The following is a 16,253-nucleotide window of genomic DNA, read 5'->3' on the forward strand; positions in this document are numbered from 1 at the left end:
AAGGAGCCCGGCTCCTGCCTCCCCTCCAGGAGCCAGGAGGGCACCATGACTCACGTTGTTCCTAGGCAGGGCGCTGCATCAAACAGGAACGGCGAGGATCCCATACAGCCTATAGGAACGACAGTGAGTCACCAGCCACAGTTGTGAAATTCGGGAATCCCTGCAGGCAGGGGAGGGGAGCGGAGCAGGATGAAGCCCGCACAACCTGCGCCAGGCAGCAGCCGCCACCTGCGCCCGGCTCCGCAGCAGGGGCTGCATTTCACTGGGGGCGAGACGGGGCAGTTCCACCACCACTGAAAAACCGGCCTGTTTTCCACCGGTCTCATGATGGCCCACACGAACGCATTTATTCTGAGTGCGTGGAGAAAAGGAGGGGGACGGATGAAGAGTAGGGAGGAAAAAAGGTTCCAGGCAGGAAGCGCAGACTTCATATTGCACCCCTGCTGGCTTTACGGAGCTTGTAAATCAAAGGTTAAGAGACAGACGGATTCTCGCTGGTCGGGACACGCACTGACGGGCACCACGCTTTGGTTTGAGGTTAACAATGATGAAGTTCTGCTACGAAAACAAAAGGTCTATATTAAAGAAAATTGGTTTTATTGTAAACAAAGTATAAAGTACAACATAAGAAATGTGCAAATCTTTAAGTAGTCACAAAAGAGCGTATCTAATACACTATTTTCAAACGGTTCACTTTCTGATACGTGTCCTCAACATAGCATGATAAAATAGATAGTGAAAGTTGATGCATTATTTGTCACAAAATATACAGCTTTAATTCTAGGCGGTGTCTTTACTGCCTCATATTACTCTTCAAATCACAACTTCCTAATTTAATACAATACATAGCATATCCATAATTCATTTTTAGTATAAGCCGTCTTTCAAAGAAAAACACCCTCAAGAAGCCTAAGGTTCTCGTTTTCCTTTCTTAATCAACCCGAGTAGTTTACACCTACATTGTTCTGAAAAGTGCACTGTATCTGCTTACAAAAAAATGCCGCGGTGCAGAGTTTTGAGAAGGTACGAAGGAAACCGTAAGCAACACAACAGCGGAAGCACCGTACGATGCCCGAGGGTGACCGGTTGTAATCATCACGAGGCTTCCAAACCCCTCCCGGTGCCCCCCCTTAGCGCCCCCCCAAGCCCACCTCGGGCAGCAGGGCGAAGCCGGCACCGCAGCCTCCCGGCGCCTGGCACCAAATCACCCGCGTGGCTGGGCCCCGAGAGCGGGCAGGAGGAGAGAACTCCAACCGAGACGAGGCGGCAGGAGTACGAACACCGGTTCGGCTTATCTGAGGCGCGTACGTGCTGGGCCGTCAAGCTGCGCCCGTACATCGCCATCGTTCTCATCTGCGCCGTGCTGGAGATTCCCAACCGGTCGTTAAATCCGCGCCGGTCTCACGCATCAGCGGCGAACCGTCAGCACCGCAGCGGTGCGGCTGACATTTAGTGCGTATGAACGATCTGCCGAATTCAGAAGGTGCACGGCGCGTGCTGCTCTGCTCTACACCCTTCCCTTTCTCTCTCCTCACCAGTGCAAAAGACGCCCGCTATTGCAGCCAGCCGCCCACTCTCTCAGCACTTTCTGTGGCCGAGCACAAACTGCCTTTGCCTCTCCGCCGCGCCGCCATCAGCAGCTGGCACCGGAGAACCGCAGAGCTGGAGCAAAAGCTTTTTTTTTTTTTTTTTCTTTTTTTCTTTTTAAAACTGGCATATCCCAGCGCCAACAGTTAATTCCGCCGTGTTCCGAGTAAGTCCCGTCATTGCGCAGCTGCCGAGGGAGGCGGCGCAGCGATGTCGTTCAGCTTGCTCACTTCCATTTGCCAGTTCGGTAACTTCTTCGCCGAGAGGTGGCGGCGGGCGTGCTTCGTCAGGTGGTCGCTCCGCATGAACCGCCGCTCGCACATCGGGCACGCAAACTTCTTCTCGCCCGTGTGCGTTCTGCGGTGACGGGACAGTTCATCAGACCGCGCAAACCTCCTCTCACAGCCTTTCCAACTGCAGCTGAAGGGCTTTTCTCCTAAAAGGAAAAAAAAAAAAAAGACAAAAAAATACCATGAATACCAGCTGAGCAACAAACACTACTGTCTTAACAGCATTTGACTTATTTTTAAAAAAAGTTTTCACTACAACAGTTGAGCCAAATCCTATATAGGTATTATTTTCAGCCACGTGAAATGCAGAAGAATGTTAATATGCTATTTTTAAAACACGCAGACTCACTGTCGTCAAGGCTAAGTAGCACAACGGGTTAAAAATAAAAACCCTGTGGAAGCTGAACCATGTGAGATGCTCTTTGTGTCTCCAAGGCCAGCTGACCGCACCGCTCAGCTCCACACGTCTGCAGATTACGGAGACCAAAGCACCCCGCTGAAACGCAGCCTGCAGCCGCGTTAGTCCCAGCTGGAAGTGACAGAGCTCTGGTGGCGCGCTGTGAGCCTGCGTGCTGACACACGTCACTTTCTGCTCCTGTGATTAAGAGCTGAGGCGTGGGGAAGCTGCCTGAAGATAACCAAGGTAGGAACAGAGTGGGGTGGACGCTGCTTTCTTTCATAAAAAAATCCCTTTTAAGTTTTACCTACTTCTGACAAAGGCACTCTTGTGGAGAAGTCTAACGAGGCGCGTTTAACTGCAGAAGGGCACGCTCTGCGTTTGGGCAAGGCCTGGCTCCCCGTGCCTGTCACAAGCGGTACTGCCTGCCCTCTGGCACGGAGCAGGGCCAACACAAACAAGCTGCTGAATCAACTTCCCCTCCGGGGTAATTCCTAGCAGAGACCAGGCAGCATTATTAACACGCACAGCGGCGAAAGCAGGGTTTCACTGCTGCCCCGCAAATCACCCCACGAACAAATCCGGTAAGTGTGAGACCCCCAACAAGCAGCGCACAGAGCGGCAGCTTTCTAGGCTGATTTGTAACACCCAGAAAGAGCGACCAACCTGTGTGTGTTCGGACATGAGCCTTCAAATGGGAGCTCTTGAAGTAAGTTTTCCCACATCCCGGGTAGTTGCAGACGTGACTTCGTATCCTTGAAGAATCGAGAGGGGGAGTGACTTTGGCTGCAGAAGGCACGAAGCCGGGAGCAGGGGCAATAGGAGAGAGTCTGGTGCCGTTTGGGCTAAGGATGGGCGCCTTCGTGCTCTGCACCACGGGCTGGGGCACGACAAACATAACGGCGCCTTTGGGAACTTGAGCACCCATGAACACCATGGGCTGGCAGAGCGCTGGCTGCTGGCTCGCCGTGGTGCTGGGCACGACGGCCGTCACCACCGAGTTGCTGGCAGGCAGCGGGACCATCTGGCAAATCACCGGCACGGGGGGGGCTCCGCTTCCCGGCACGGGGCACGGGGGTGCCACCAGCGCCGAGCACTGCGCCGCTCCGGGGACAGACTGATGCCTGCTGACCGCGGGCTTCGTCGAGGGCTCGGCGCCGCCAGCTGGTTCTGCAGTTTTTCCTTCCGCAGCTGGCAGTTTGCCACTTTCATAACTCACTCTGCCCGGCGCCGCCGCTGAGCGCTCCGCTTCGGCGCTCTGTTTACTATCGGTTTCCCGTGAAACACCGTCCTGGTATTTCAGCACGCTGGCTGTTCTCACCGGGCAGGTTTTGTGATTGCAAAGCTGAGCATCGGCCGTATGGCGAATAACGCTGGTCGCTTGCGCCTTCAGAGGCCTGGGTGCTGGAGGCCGGGGGGCCTCCGTGTAAGGTGCGGCGAGGGGCGGCTTGGCGGCTTCAGCCAGCGACTTGCAGTGCGCTGCAGGTGGCGCTGGTGGCCCCGGGTGGACGACTTGAGACATCTCGAAGTCCGATGGGCTGTAGGGTGGAGTCAGGCACTGCGGGGAGAAGAGGGAAGGTAAGGGGGGGGCGTGTTACCAACCTGTTCCCACACACACCCTGAGAAAGGAGCACGCACGCACGCGCGGTATTAAAGACTTACAAATGCGGGTATCGTGTTAAAGTCTGCTGCTCCAGGAAGCAAAGTCTCGTCGCTCTCTTCCGACATATCAGATGCTGGAGTTATAGGTCTCACGTCGGCGTATTTCTTGAAGTCAGAATTCCAGTTGCAACTCATAGAAATAAGGGCTTCCACAGCCTCATAATCGCTTTTTTCAGGGGTATTGTTCCAGAAATATCTAGCATCTCTCCGTTTCTCAGTCATCACCTCCATTTCTTCCTCCTGTTTGGGTCAGCGGAAAAAAATAACCCTTTAAACCTGATGGCTAAGCCTAAGCATTTAGCCAATTGTCCGAAGGCTTTGTAAAAACAAAACAAAGCAACCCGCGCCAGACAAACACGCCTGATGATGTGGGGGATATGTCTGCATTTCCCTGCCCTCTTTCTCCTTTATATAATGCTGTCACGAACCTGTTTGCAGGGAAATCTGGCCATCTGGCGAAGATTACATACCTTCTGGAGACAAAAGACCTTCCCCAAACCTTCAGCAACACCTTAAGTCGCTCCACATCGCGAGCGCAGCGCCCGAAACGGTAACACCGAGTCTCCCAGCCGAACCCGAGGCACAACCCCTCCCCGCACCGCGCCCCCGCTCCCTTCCCGCGGCACCGCTCATCCAGACGCGCCTTTCCCTGAGGTGGCTCAAGCCGGGGGGGACCGCAGGGGAGCCGCAGCAGCTCCGGGCTCGGGTCTCCGGGGGCGGCTGAGGGGCGCGGGTGGCGCTGAGGGGACCGTGAGGCGCCGCCTCCCCCCCCCCCCCCCCCCCCGCGGCCGTTGGGGTGCGCCGAGGTGACGGTGGCGCGCGCCCAACCGCCGCCCCCCTCCCTCCCGCCCAGCGCCGAGGCCCCGCCCCCCCGCCGCCCCCATTGGCTCGCCTCCCCCCCCCGCGGCGCTCCCATTGGCCGGCGGCGGGCAGAGGCGCGGCCGGGGAGGGGGGGGGGGCCACGCGAACAAAGCGTGATCGGCGGCTGCTCGGGCCGGGGAGCGCCGCGCGCCGACCTTTCACCCACTGCGCCCCCGCCCGCGGCAGGAAGGAGCCGGGCCCCGCCCGCACAGCTCCGGGGGGGGGCCGGCATCACCCCGCCGGGCTCCCGGCCCCTCAGCCCAGCGCTCCCTCCCCAGCGCTCCCCAGCTCCCCGCACCCCCGGTCCCGCCGCGCTCACCGCTGGCCGGTGTCGGCGGCGGGAGATGCTGACAGGAGCCGCCGCCTCCGACGTCCGCCCGCCACCGCCGCCCGCCGCCTTCTGCTCGCCGCTCCCCATCCCGCCGCCGGCACCCCCAGCGCCTCGCGCCGGAGAGGGGCGGGGCGATGGGCGGGGCTCCCGCCGCACGGGCCGTCCAATCAGCGCCAAAGGTGTGTGAGGCGCCGGCCAATGGGAGCGCGGCGCCCGCGCGTGATCGGCGGCTGCCCCGCGGCGTGCCCGGGGTGGTGGCGCGGCGTGCGCGCCCCCGCGGGCGGGTCCCCGCCGGCTGAGTCAGAGCCCCCCCCCCCGGCGTGAGGGGAGGTCACGTGGTGCGGGGGGGGCTGAGGGGAGGGGGTGCCCTGAGGTGAAGCCGCCCTGAGGTGAAGTTGCGCTGAGGTGAAGCGGGGCCGGCTAGCGGCTGCTAATTAGCCGGGCGGCAGCTAATTACCTCACGCCGCGGCGCCACACAAGGGCGGGGGCCGCCTCCCGGCCGCAGCCGTGGCGTGGGGCTCGTTTTCCTGTCAGGTTTTGGGTTTGGGGGGGGGGGGAAGATGGCCGCGCTGCCGGCTCCTCGCGGAGCTCCCCGTCACCCGCGGCGGTTTTCTGTCACGAAGCGTGCCGGTGCTAACGCGTCTCCCTCTCTCACAGCCGCGTCAAGGTCTGCGGGTCTGCTCTGCGGAATTCCTCTCCCCCTGTCGGCAGGCAGGGAGCGGGGGGGGCTGGCGGCGGCTGGTGTCCTCCCGGAACCTGCTGGGAAACCTCCCAGAACGATTTATCCTGCTGGAAGCGGAGAGTGCCGCGGGAAGAGCAGGCGGGCGGGTTCTCCAGCCTGCAGGAAAAACGAGGGTATTACAACTAAAAAAAATAAAAATAATCCGAAACGCTTCTCAGTCAGTTCAGAGACTTGCTTATTGACATAAGTTGTATTTTTATTCTCAGAAAAAAAAAAAAACACTTTTTTATTGCTTTCATTCCACAGCTTCCACTGGTACATCGTACGGTTTGAATTTCTGTTACTTCTCCTCATACCACTGCCCACATGCGCACCTGGTGGGATGCTCCCTCCAATTTCCCCTCAGCCCGTTTAGGCGAGATCCCTCTCCCCTCAGTCCTGCTGCCAAAGCTCTTACAGCAGCTCCTGCTATCTTAATACCCGTGAAAATCGTTATCGCTTAACAGCGAAATCAGTAGCTCCCATCTCCCGGGTGTATTGTGCAACCCGTGGCAGCACTGCGTTGCTACTTGCCTTTTGGCTAGGTTTTATTAAATCCCTGCCATGCTTGCAGAGAAACCGATTGGCTTACCTGCCTTATCTAGAGGGAATTCCCAAAGGAGGATTTAATTCGGGATGATCCAAATCTTTTTCGCTAGCAGTAGCAAACAGGTGCTTACAAACGACCGCGCTGCGTCCCACACCTCCGTGTGCCTTTCGGCCAAAATCCCCTTTTGTTTCCCCTCTTCAGGATCTTTAGGCCTGATCTCCAGGTGAGGGCCGGGTGCTGATGGGTGGTGGAAGCCTGCCTTGCTGCCCTGGGATGCAGCCAGGGCTTGGGGCTGTTGGGGAGCAGAGAGCTGGCCGTGAGGGGCTGGGCTGGCTTCAGGGAGCCTGGCTCTCCACAGGCACCGCCACCCCAGCCACGTCTCCTCGCGGCGGCAGCACTTCAAGTCCCTGGGAGCAGCCTGGGAAAAGGCAGCCTTAATGACTGGAGGGACCAAGCTGCTGCTTGGATCCCGTACCCCGCAGGAGCTCTGCCCCCCCAACACCTCCAATCCCTTCATAGCACACACCCCGGGTGTCCGGGGGGGTAAAACTGTTTCACTACGAGGGCCCCCGTACATCTTGGATTGCTCTTCCCTTCCCCTCTCCTTCCCCTGCGCTGCGCGCTGCAGGGTGGGACTGTCAAAACCACCTCTCCCAAAAATAATCTCAGCTTCAGAGGCTGGAAAATGTGACAGCTCGCTTCCCTGTGCGGAGCAGAGCGGTGCGGTGGGCGTCTGAAAGCAGCTGGGGCTGAGGGGGCGGCCGGGGAGACGCAGCTCCGAAATGGCAGGAGGGGAAGGGACAGCCGGGGGCACGGGCGAGAGCTCCAGCTGCACACCCTGGCACGGCTCCTACCGCTCGTGTTCGTTTATTAATGGTTGGACAGGCGTCTCTCCACGGCACACAGCAGTCTCAGAGCTTTGCGTATCAGATAGCTGGGGAGGTGGAGCGTGCCGTCGGCAGTAGGGCGGCTTGTCTCCCTTTTCGTCTCCTGTAACTTCTTTCCTCTTCCTTTTCATGCCCCATTTTCCCCGCACATCCTGCCCTTAGGAAAAGCCCACGTCGTCCTGGCTTGGGAATTTCTTATTAGTACACCAGGCGAAAAACAGAACTTACGTATAATCAGCATTAAGGCTTGCTTTAGTTTATTTTACCCGCCCGATTTCCAGACCCAGCGAGTCCTGGCAGCACTGCGTTCCTCCCCTACCCGGTACCGAGCCCAGTTGGTGTGTACGTGCGTGTTGCACAGCATTGCTCACAGCCCTTGTCTCCCGAGTGTTTGCGGCTGCTCTGAGTCAGCGCGGCCCTGTCCTGCCTCGCCTGCTCAGCGCCCTTCGGTGGAAGGCTTCAGAGGCTGTTAGCAATGCTGGTGTTTGCACGGCTGCCACGGGAGACAGGCTGGTGGGGGGGAAAAAAAACAAAACAACAAAAAAAACACCCCTAGTGAAGCCTAAGGCAGGTAAGATACACTTCTTTTTGGCAAGTGAGCGGATTTCAGTAAAGGTGATTTTCTTTGGCAGTCACTGAGCTATGACTGTCGGTTTGGATGTGTTGGTGTTTTTCGTTCAGTTTCCTGGAGAAGCTGGGGACGTGGCTTTATGCAATCTAGGAGCAAGCTGATGTGTTTGCTTTCTAAAGGCGCTCAGAAGTTTGACGTTTAAGCACTTGTGGGTTATTTATTTATGCCTATTACACTGTATCTGAAGTCTAAATTTCCCAGGAAACCACTTAGGCAGCCTGCAGGTCATATTTTTCTGATGTGGAAAGGTAAATTGTTGTGGGATCGGGAGGATAAATTAGGGAAGAGACTTGGCATCACAGCTGGTAAATCACTGGCCAACTGTGTACCTTCAGTCCTGTCCAGCAGTTGAAACCTGAATTTCAACCTGCTGTTATCGGTGGCTTATCTTGGCTTCGTCATGAAGAATTGAGAAGGGAGCTTTAAGTTGCTCCTTTACCCTGAAGTCTTGGCTTCTACGTGCTAATAAGCAAGAAGCCGTATTCCACGGCTGATGACGGGCCACCGGTGGGTATTTTTAACCTCTGATATTAGGTGCGTGCTTGTTTCACAGAAAACCGTAGGTGGATGGTTATTTTTGTCAGATCAGAAGGAACCGAGGTAAGTAAATGACTGGCTCAGTACCCGCTGCAGATCGCGGCAGGATTCATGTTCAGTTCCTGAAGTGCCGGATCAGGTTGTACACCAAGCAGAACCTTCCTCGGGTCCCGCGGCGTGTTTCTTTGCAGGACACGATGATGGTACCGGCTACCGCCCTGTTTCCCATCTGTCGTTGTGGAAGGGCAGCCAGAGCTTTGATGTGGCCAAACCAGCCAAGTCGCATGCTCTCTGCATGCCTTGACTGCAGAAATCCTGGGAATTCGGCGGAGTGGAAATCAGGAGTTAATATTGGAATGGTTTGTTGATTCTTTCCACGCGGATCATGCTTCGTATTTCACTTCACACGGTATGACCCAGGGTTTATTTCTGTTTAGTATCTCGTGCATTCTTTCTTCATTTGTGCAACGCTGGTGGTTTTAGTGACACGACAAATAAAGGGCAACACTGTTGGGCCCTGAGTTTGATGCCGAGGTGTGCCATTTAAGAACACGGATACCTTTGGAAAGCTGTGGAAGGGTATGGCAGAGGGGCATTGTTTATTTGCAGACTGCTTCGAAAATATCAGGAAACACAACTGAAAGCCTTTTCTGCTTTCGAGGCTGACATAGGAGCCTGTGTTCTACCTCTTTGGCATATTTGTTATATTCAGAGCTTTCCCGCTGTCACAATTTAATTAACTCTTTTGTATAAAACCCAACTGATCAATCTAAATTACTGTTAACAAAATCAGAAACTAAGAAGCTGATTTAAGTGAAAGGAGAAGACAGCCTGCGAGCCCTGAACAGTGAGCGTGTGTAGCTGACAAAGCCACCTGTCCATGCTCTGATCAGATAAATATTTTTCCTGATGGAAGCATTAGAAGTACATTTGCTTGCTTTTTCATGCCAAAACTGAATTTGCTTGCTACACAGTGACATAGTAGCTGCTGCATTTCAGGAGTTCCTCTGATGGTAAGTATCCTGGAGGGATGCAGGTGGTGGAGTGAGCAGGGCATTTCATTTGACATATTATTGCAGTATGGAAGTCAGCAGGGACTTTCCTTCTTCTAACAAAAGTAACAGCATGTCTACACCCCCAAATACAAGTGTTTTGATAACAGTCATGTGAATAAAGGTAATTCTTTTCTTTAAGCCTACCTTCCTTTAATATTTTTTGAACTGTTGACTAGTTTCAGCCACATAAGACAGATGTGATGGAGCAAAACTATCAGTAAATTTAATATTGCGGGAACCACTACCAGTTCTGTGATGCTAATATTTGATCCAACCCCCACTGCATATGTGTTAGTTCATATTCAAGCAAGCAAATAGTTTCTGGATAGGGAAATGCAGGTACAAAACTGCAGGTAGTATGTCCTACATACAGGAAAGACTACACGGTGTCCAGTTTGACTCCCTGCACCCAAAACAATCCTCCAGTATGTCTTGGCAGGCCTTGAGCTCTCATATCCCAGCGCTATCTCTTGCCAAGTGCCTCTGGTCACATACCGCACCCTTGGCATCACAGTACAAAACACACCACTGGCATGCTGTTAAGCAATCATCTCACTATTAGTAATTGATTTCTTTTTTCCTTAAGACGTCACAGGAACTAAGGGCACCCTTTAGGGACCCGTGGAGATCAAGGCCTTATGTCTCATTTAAACAGACGTCATTGGAGTCGTGGCTTTGCTGCTCAGATAGCCCAGATAGTCTCTTGGCAGCACGGCAAGAATTGAGCAATATTTTTTATTATTATTATTTTTAAAGAGGCTGTGTGAAAGCCCAGTTTGGTGCTGCTCGATGCAATATCTCTGCTGTATCTGAGCCATGTGAGGGGTTGCAGGGTAGATCCCCATTTACTCTCCAGATGGACAGCATGCAGGTCGTGATGGCTTCATCAGAGCCCCCTGGGAGGGACCCCCCCCAGCAGTGGGATTGCGCTTGTGGCCAGAAGAACTTGCTCAAAGTGCCCATGAAGTGTGCGAAACCCCTGGGCTTTGCCAGTGCTGCTCATCTCGAGTGGCTTTCTTGCAGATAACACAGGAGCAGGTTGGCGGGGCTGGGGGAAGCAATGATTTTCTATGTGGGAAGTGCACAGGGAGTAGGTGCTCATCGTTGTCTCTCCCGCTTGTGTCAGTGCCTCAGGCACAGGCAGATCACACGGGGAACGCCACGTGCGGCCTGTCCCAACCTCCCGCCTGGCAGCAGGGTGCTGGCATCTCGCCACTCCCCGAACTCTCCTCTGTGCGGCTTGCTGTGGTCCTGCAGTGCACTTTTTGGGACACACATCTCGTTCCTGAGGCTCACCACAGGGTGAGCCTTGGCCCTGCATCCCACCGTCGGAGATGTGCACTTGGGTCTTGCCGCTCACTGTTGACATGAGGCAACCCTTGACTCAGCTCCTCTGTCCCGCAGCTCGTCCTTGGAGTCATGCTGCACCTTGTCCCACCGATACTCTGTGGGAGCCACAGCAGCAAGGAGAGGGGCAGGCGAGCCACAGCAGGGTGCCGGCCCCATTTGTGGTGGCGTGAGGAGCTCCCTGACATCATGGAGGTTCTTCTGGAAGAGGAGGGCACTGGCCTGTCCCTAGTGGGCAGGACATGCTTTACTGATGGCATCTGCACCACAGACTGAGCTGGATTAGCTGGTTATGGTATCCATGAATCTGCGGTTGTTGACAGCCTCCGAAGGGTGGGGGCAGTTCTCCTTTCTGTGCAGGCGGGTCCAATAAGGGAAGTGCCAGTGTTAGGGGGTAGGCAGGCAGCCTTGTAAAGACCCTGTCGGTCTGAGCCCACCTGGGACTGTTGTCTCCCTGGTCATAGCTTATTTTAAGTTGGAAGGGGCACACAAGGATCATCGAGTTCAACTCCTGGCTCCACACAGGACCACCCAAAAATCAGACTACGTTTCAGAGAGCGTTGTCCAAACACTCCTTGAACTCCGGCAGGCTCGATGCTGTGACTACTGCTCTGGGGAGCCTGTCCCAGTCTCCGACCACCCTCTGGGTGCAGAACCTTTCCCTAACCCCCAGCCTGACCCTCCCCTGTCCCAGCTCCATGCCGTTCCCTCGGGTCCTGTCGCTGTCCCCAGGGAGCAGAGCTCAGCGCCTGCCCCTCCGCTCCCCTCGTGAGGGAGCTGCAGGCCGCCATGAGGCCTCCCCTCAGCCTGCTCTGCTCTGGGCTGAATGAACCAAGGGACCTCAGCTGCTCCTCATGTGTCTTCCCCCCTAGACCCTTCACCATCTCTGTAGCCCTCTTTTGGCCACTCTCTAATAGTTTTATGTCCTTCTCATACTGTGGCACCCAAAACCACATGCAGTGCTCGAGGTGAGGCCACACCAGTGCAGCCCAGAGCAGGACAATGACTTCCCTCAGCCAGCTAAAAGTCCAAAGTCTCCTCTCCACAAGGGGAAGAAGAGACCGTGGGTGAGGTCAATGCCTGGAGGGCTGCAGATGTCTATGCACGCATCTGTTGCAAAACAGCGGCCGAGGGCCGTGGAGCACGGCCTGCGCTGGTGAGCGTGCTGGCGTGGGAGGCCAGCGAGGCCCAGGCAGGAGGGGAGTGCTCTGGCACGGACCTCGTGCTCCTGCTCATCTCTGCCGTGGGTGCACATCATCTGCTCCAGAGGACCCTTGTTGCGAGCGGCTGGGAAGCGAGCCAGCTCGCACCGCGTGGCCCTGGGCCCGAGGTTGTTCTCTGGTTCAAATGGCAAAGTGAATATAAATGTACCCAGAGCCACTGTGGGTGGGGTTTGGCTAAGATTAGGTGCTTACAGCGGAAGCGTCTGCCTTTATAACTCTTTTTATAGTCATTGGAGTGCTATAAAATACAAATCATGGGGTTTGGGGTGCATTTCATCTTTTGCCTGATGTGGGAGGAATTGCACTCAGCAATGACAACTCCATCTCCGGTGCTGATAACGGGAGCGCGGACAGCTTCCACAGGTGGGTAGCCGTGCCGAGCGGGTGGGCGACGTGAGGGGAATCCAACTGTGAGCAGCCTGCAAGGCTGAGGAGAACCTGGACAGAGAGGAGTCACAGTGGTGGGAGCGCTGCGTATGACAATTTAGGAGCTGAGGAAGCCTGAGGATCTTGTTCTGGGGACAAGGAAGTAGAGGAGAAGGGATGCTGTTGCTATTGAGAGGGGGCACCTGGGGAATAGTCTCAAAGCCTGCAGGAAACCAGGCTCTCCCAGATCTGCTTCTTCACCTCTGTCCTGAGCGAGAAGCTTCCATTTTCTCCCATTTTCTCTCAGTTTATTACATGGGGCAGCAGCTGACCCTCACTGTCTGTCAGAGGTGGCTCTCTTGTGGGGCAGCATAGGTAGAGAGGCTCTGTTCTGCTAGGTGGAAAAGTACTTGTACACCCTGAGCCTCTTCCTAGCCCCTGGGGTTACTTTTCTGGGTACAGCTGGAAGACTGGGGTCACAGGCTTTGTGATCCCTGCGATTTCCAAGAGCTGATTCACAAGTGTAGCTTGTTTAAAAAATAAAATAAAAATAAAGAAGAGAAGAAGACTTGCTTACAACCAGGTCCATTCTTCTGGGAGAGACTTGGCACTCATTTCTCACTACTTTCAGAAATACTTGGTTTTATGATTTTTTTTTTTCAACATTTTCCAAGTATTTTCCAGTTGATGAGGCAACTTGATGTGGGTTTTGTAGGTGAGCTCTGCTTTCACACCAATATGAATGACTGAAGACTGCCTGACACGTTCCTTTTCAGCAGCCCATTAAGCCTTTTCACGGGTGCTGCTGAAAAGTGACTGTCGGTTTTGCAGTACTGGCAGCACAAAGGCATTCTTGGAAAATGCTATTTCATCTCACTTTGTTTAGGGACAGAAAATGCTGATATTTGGCAGGCAGAAAGAGGGTGTGATTCTGCAGCTGTTGATTCCCAGTGCAGTGAATTATTTTGAGCAAGGACTGAAAGACAGCACGTGAAAGATAGATCACTACCAGAAGAAATCATGTGTCCGGCTGTTGGGTTCAGGAGCCGCTCCTGAAGGCCATTTTTGTTTATTTGATGGCACCAGCCATTGTAAAAGAAACACTGATGTTGCAATGTTTATGTGCATGTGTGTGTTTGTTTTGCAGCTGGAACGGTTTTAATCATCAGTCAGAAAACACCGTCATCCCACTCTGAGTGGTCGGGATCACGTGCTTACCAGGAACCGTCTTCAGATCCCTCCCAGAAACGGACATTTCCCGCATCGGTGTGAGCGGGGGTGGCACAGAAAGCAGCAAACAAGAGCCCCAGGGTTCCCGTGACCCCCTTTACTTGACAAAGCCTTTCATGGACACATCTGCCACTTTTTTTGTTCTGCTTGTGTTTTCATATTTCCGTTGCATGTACCTGGACGCACAAGCAGCAGGTGCCCTCCTCGTGGGTCCTGCTCATGACCAGCGAGTGCTGGCTGAGACCGGTGCTGGAACATGAATACAGACAGAAGTAGCACAGGTGGAAGTCCTTTGGCTTCTTTTGTCCTCAGGAAGCTTTGACATTAACCGCAAGTTCAAATCAACCTCACGAGACCAAAAGATGCCTACAGCTGTAGGCTGTAACGTATAGATCGCTCTCTGGAGCAGGTCACATCTGTGATAATTCTCCAGAAAGTTTTGTTTGTTCTTCCATCCTCTGGAGGAGAAGACTTGGGAATTCCTAAAGCTGGTGCGAGGTCCCCCCTCTACCTCACCCCAGTATTTTCTGCCCCACTTTGAGGCGCATTGTCACATTTTATCAGTTTGATGTTGCACTTTGGGTCTGTTTCCTCACCTGCAGTGAGTTAAAGGCTCAGATTTCATATCAGAGCGATTTGAGGCCTTGTGAATGCTCGTAGTCACAGTGAAATCTGTGATACGGTATCATCCTGGCTAACACAACTACGGAAGGCAAAGCTGAGAAGCTGGCATACATACACGTAAAATAAGCCACTTCATGAAAAGTATCTATTAAACCGAAGAAACGCAGAGCAGCAACCCGTGCTGAAGGAAGCTTTATGAAACCCGTATTAGGATGGCACAGTGAGGCTGCAGTTCTCAGGGGCAGACCTGTGCGTGGCCCTATCCGCAGACCCTCCTCCCATTCATGGACTACCTATTAATAGCACTGGGGCTGGCCAGCCCGAACTCACCTACCTGCGGGCTTGGTTACTGCCGTGCTGTGTGGCAACTGTCTCGATGCCCTTAAATAATCCTGCTGGCACCGTGTGCTGGAGAGCTGGAGGCTTTAGAAACTTCTGGGTCAAATTTACTCTTGTTAAATAAACAATCAGTATCGATTAGGTCATCTGATAGACTAACCGAGCAGCCTTTCAAACACCGCAAGTAGCTGGAGTTCATTTCGGTGTATTTACAAACTCGGAATCCCGTGAAGAGAAGTTGCTTCGCTGAAGCGGTCTGCTCGTACAAATCCAGGTACTTGTATATGCGTGGCCCTGTGCACACGGGTAGGAGGGTTTTCAGGGACACAGCATGGATCTGGATGCTCACTTTATTTTACTTGGACACTTGAATCTTTAAGGCAGATCTGAAAATCTCAGCGATAATTCTTTCTTTTAGTACATCAGGGCAAGAACTTTTCCCTGCTGGAATCATTTCTAAGTACTCCTTTCTTGCTGCCACAGAATACAAATTAAAACATGTTTAAGTGGATCTCTAAAAAGCATTTGTTTCTCCAGATATGTCCATTTATCTTACCCCTTTACTGTTTTGTTTAGTGAGGAAGTTCTTTAGTTGCAGTCTGCACAAATTTTATGCTGAGTAGGGCAGCAAGGAGGTTGTCAGTGCTAAGCATAAATTTATAAAGGCCCTTTGTTATTGCGATTATTTATACAGATTAAATGTCCCGGAAAGGTTTTCTCATCTGAAACCTCTCAGCAGTGCAGTTACATATCTGGCCTCCAATATATGTCAGGAAAGCGCCGTGTGGCTCTGCCAACTGCGGTACATGCACGCGCAGGAAGGTATTGGATGCAACCGAAAAAAACGTGAGGAGCGAAATCCCGCATGCTGCTCTCTGAGCTCTCAGCCCCTTGTGCTGCGGGTGCGCCACCGGGAGCGGAGCCACCCCCCAGCACAAGCCCAGTGCTTCTCCTGGAGCTTCCTCGCAGCTCTGCGGCCGTGGCAAGGTGGGTGCCGACCTCCTCCACACCCGTCACTCACAGCCCTGCTGCGTGCCTCTATCTGTTTGCTACGCTGGGCAGCACAGCCCCGGGCAGAGGCTGAATATTTCAATATCTTTAAAAATATTAACCATACACTGAATGCTGAGACGATGCCTTCTTACTTTCTGTCTGGGGCTTCAGCTAGTTTGAGCTTAGCTTATTGCAGAGCAGGCTGCTTTGTGCGTGCCCTCAGCTTCCCCCTCCCCTTGCACGTCACATCTCAGACAGCAGTCTCGGGGTCTGCAGTTGTTCATTTGACCCCCAGAATGAGACCACTAACCTTACATCTCCTTTTAGCGCACGATCAGCGAGAAGTTGTGAGGTGCACTGAAGAAATGAGCGGTTTGTTGAGCATCTGTCACACGGATGTGCCGCAGAGGTGCCCAGCTGTGGGACTGGGCAGACCCGAGGACGGTGTGTGTCTGTGTAAGTGCATTTCAAGAGAAAGCTCACCTTGCAAGGCAACGTAGTTTAAGTTAAAGTTGTCGCAATGTGAGAGAAAATGCAGAAGCTTGACGATGACACGTCATTGGGGAATTTAAAGTAGTCCCTGTAGAGGAAAAAATAAAAGAAATGGCACGTTCAAAGGAAG

The 16,253-nt window shown here is 53.9% G+C and overlaps 1 protein-coding gene and 2 long non-coding RNA genes across 5 annotated transcripts; 2 read left to right on the top strand and 1 right to left on the bottom strand.

Moving 5' to 3' along the window:
* Positions 1 to 576: 576 nt before the first annotated feature.
* Positions 577 to 5,248, bottom strand: KLF10 (KLF transcription factor 10). 3 transcript variants are annotated; one of them, XM_066990641.1, is made up of 4 exons: positions 5,117 to 5,248; positions 3,937 to 4,176; positions 2,941 to 3,832; positions 577 to 2,023 (listed from the first exon to the last, which is right to left on the bottom strand). In XM_066990641.1, the coding sequence occupies exons 1-4, from the start codon at positions 5,213 to 5,215 to the stop codon at positions 1,764 to 1,766; spliced, it is 1,491 nt and encodes a 496-aa protein (XP_066846742.1). In that variant the 5' UTR covers positions 5,216 to 5,248; the 3' UTR covers positions 577 to 1,763. The 3 variants fall into 3 exon arrangements, with proteins under 3 accessions (XP_066846742.1, XP_066846741.1, XP_013035492.2); XM_066990640.1 differs by lacking the exon at positions 5,117 to 5,248 and adding an exon at positions 4,580 to 4,716; XM_013180038.3 differs by lacking the exon at positions 5,117 to 5,248 and adding an exon at positions 4,407 to 4,551.
* Positions 5,168 to 6,023, top strand: LOC125183336 (uncharacterized). The gene is made up of 2 exons (XR_010828761.1): positions 5,168 to 5,307; positions 5,786 to 6,023. It is a non-coding gene; the product is annotated as an uncharacterized lncRNA (long non-coding RNA).
* A 1,070-nt stretch (positions 6,024 to 7,093) lies between these two features.
* LOC125183335 (uncharacterized) lies at positions 7,094 to 16,253 on the top strand. The gene is made up of 3 exons (XR_010828762.1): positions 7,094 to 7,857; positions 13,593 to 15,625; positions 15,959 to 16,253. It is a non-coding gene; the product is annotated as an uncharacterized lncRNA (long non-coding RNA).

The sequence above is a fragment of the Anser cygnoides genome, chromosome 2, assembly GCF_040182565.1.
Source record: "Anser cygnoides isolate HZ-2024a breed goose chromosome 2, Taihu_goose_T2T_genome, whole genome shotgun sequence".
NCBI classification, from domain to species: Eukaryota; Metazoa; Chordata; class Aves; order Anseriformes; family Anatidae; genus Anser; species Anser cygnoides.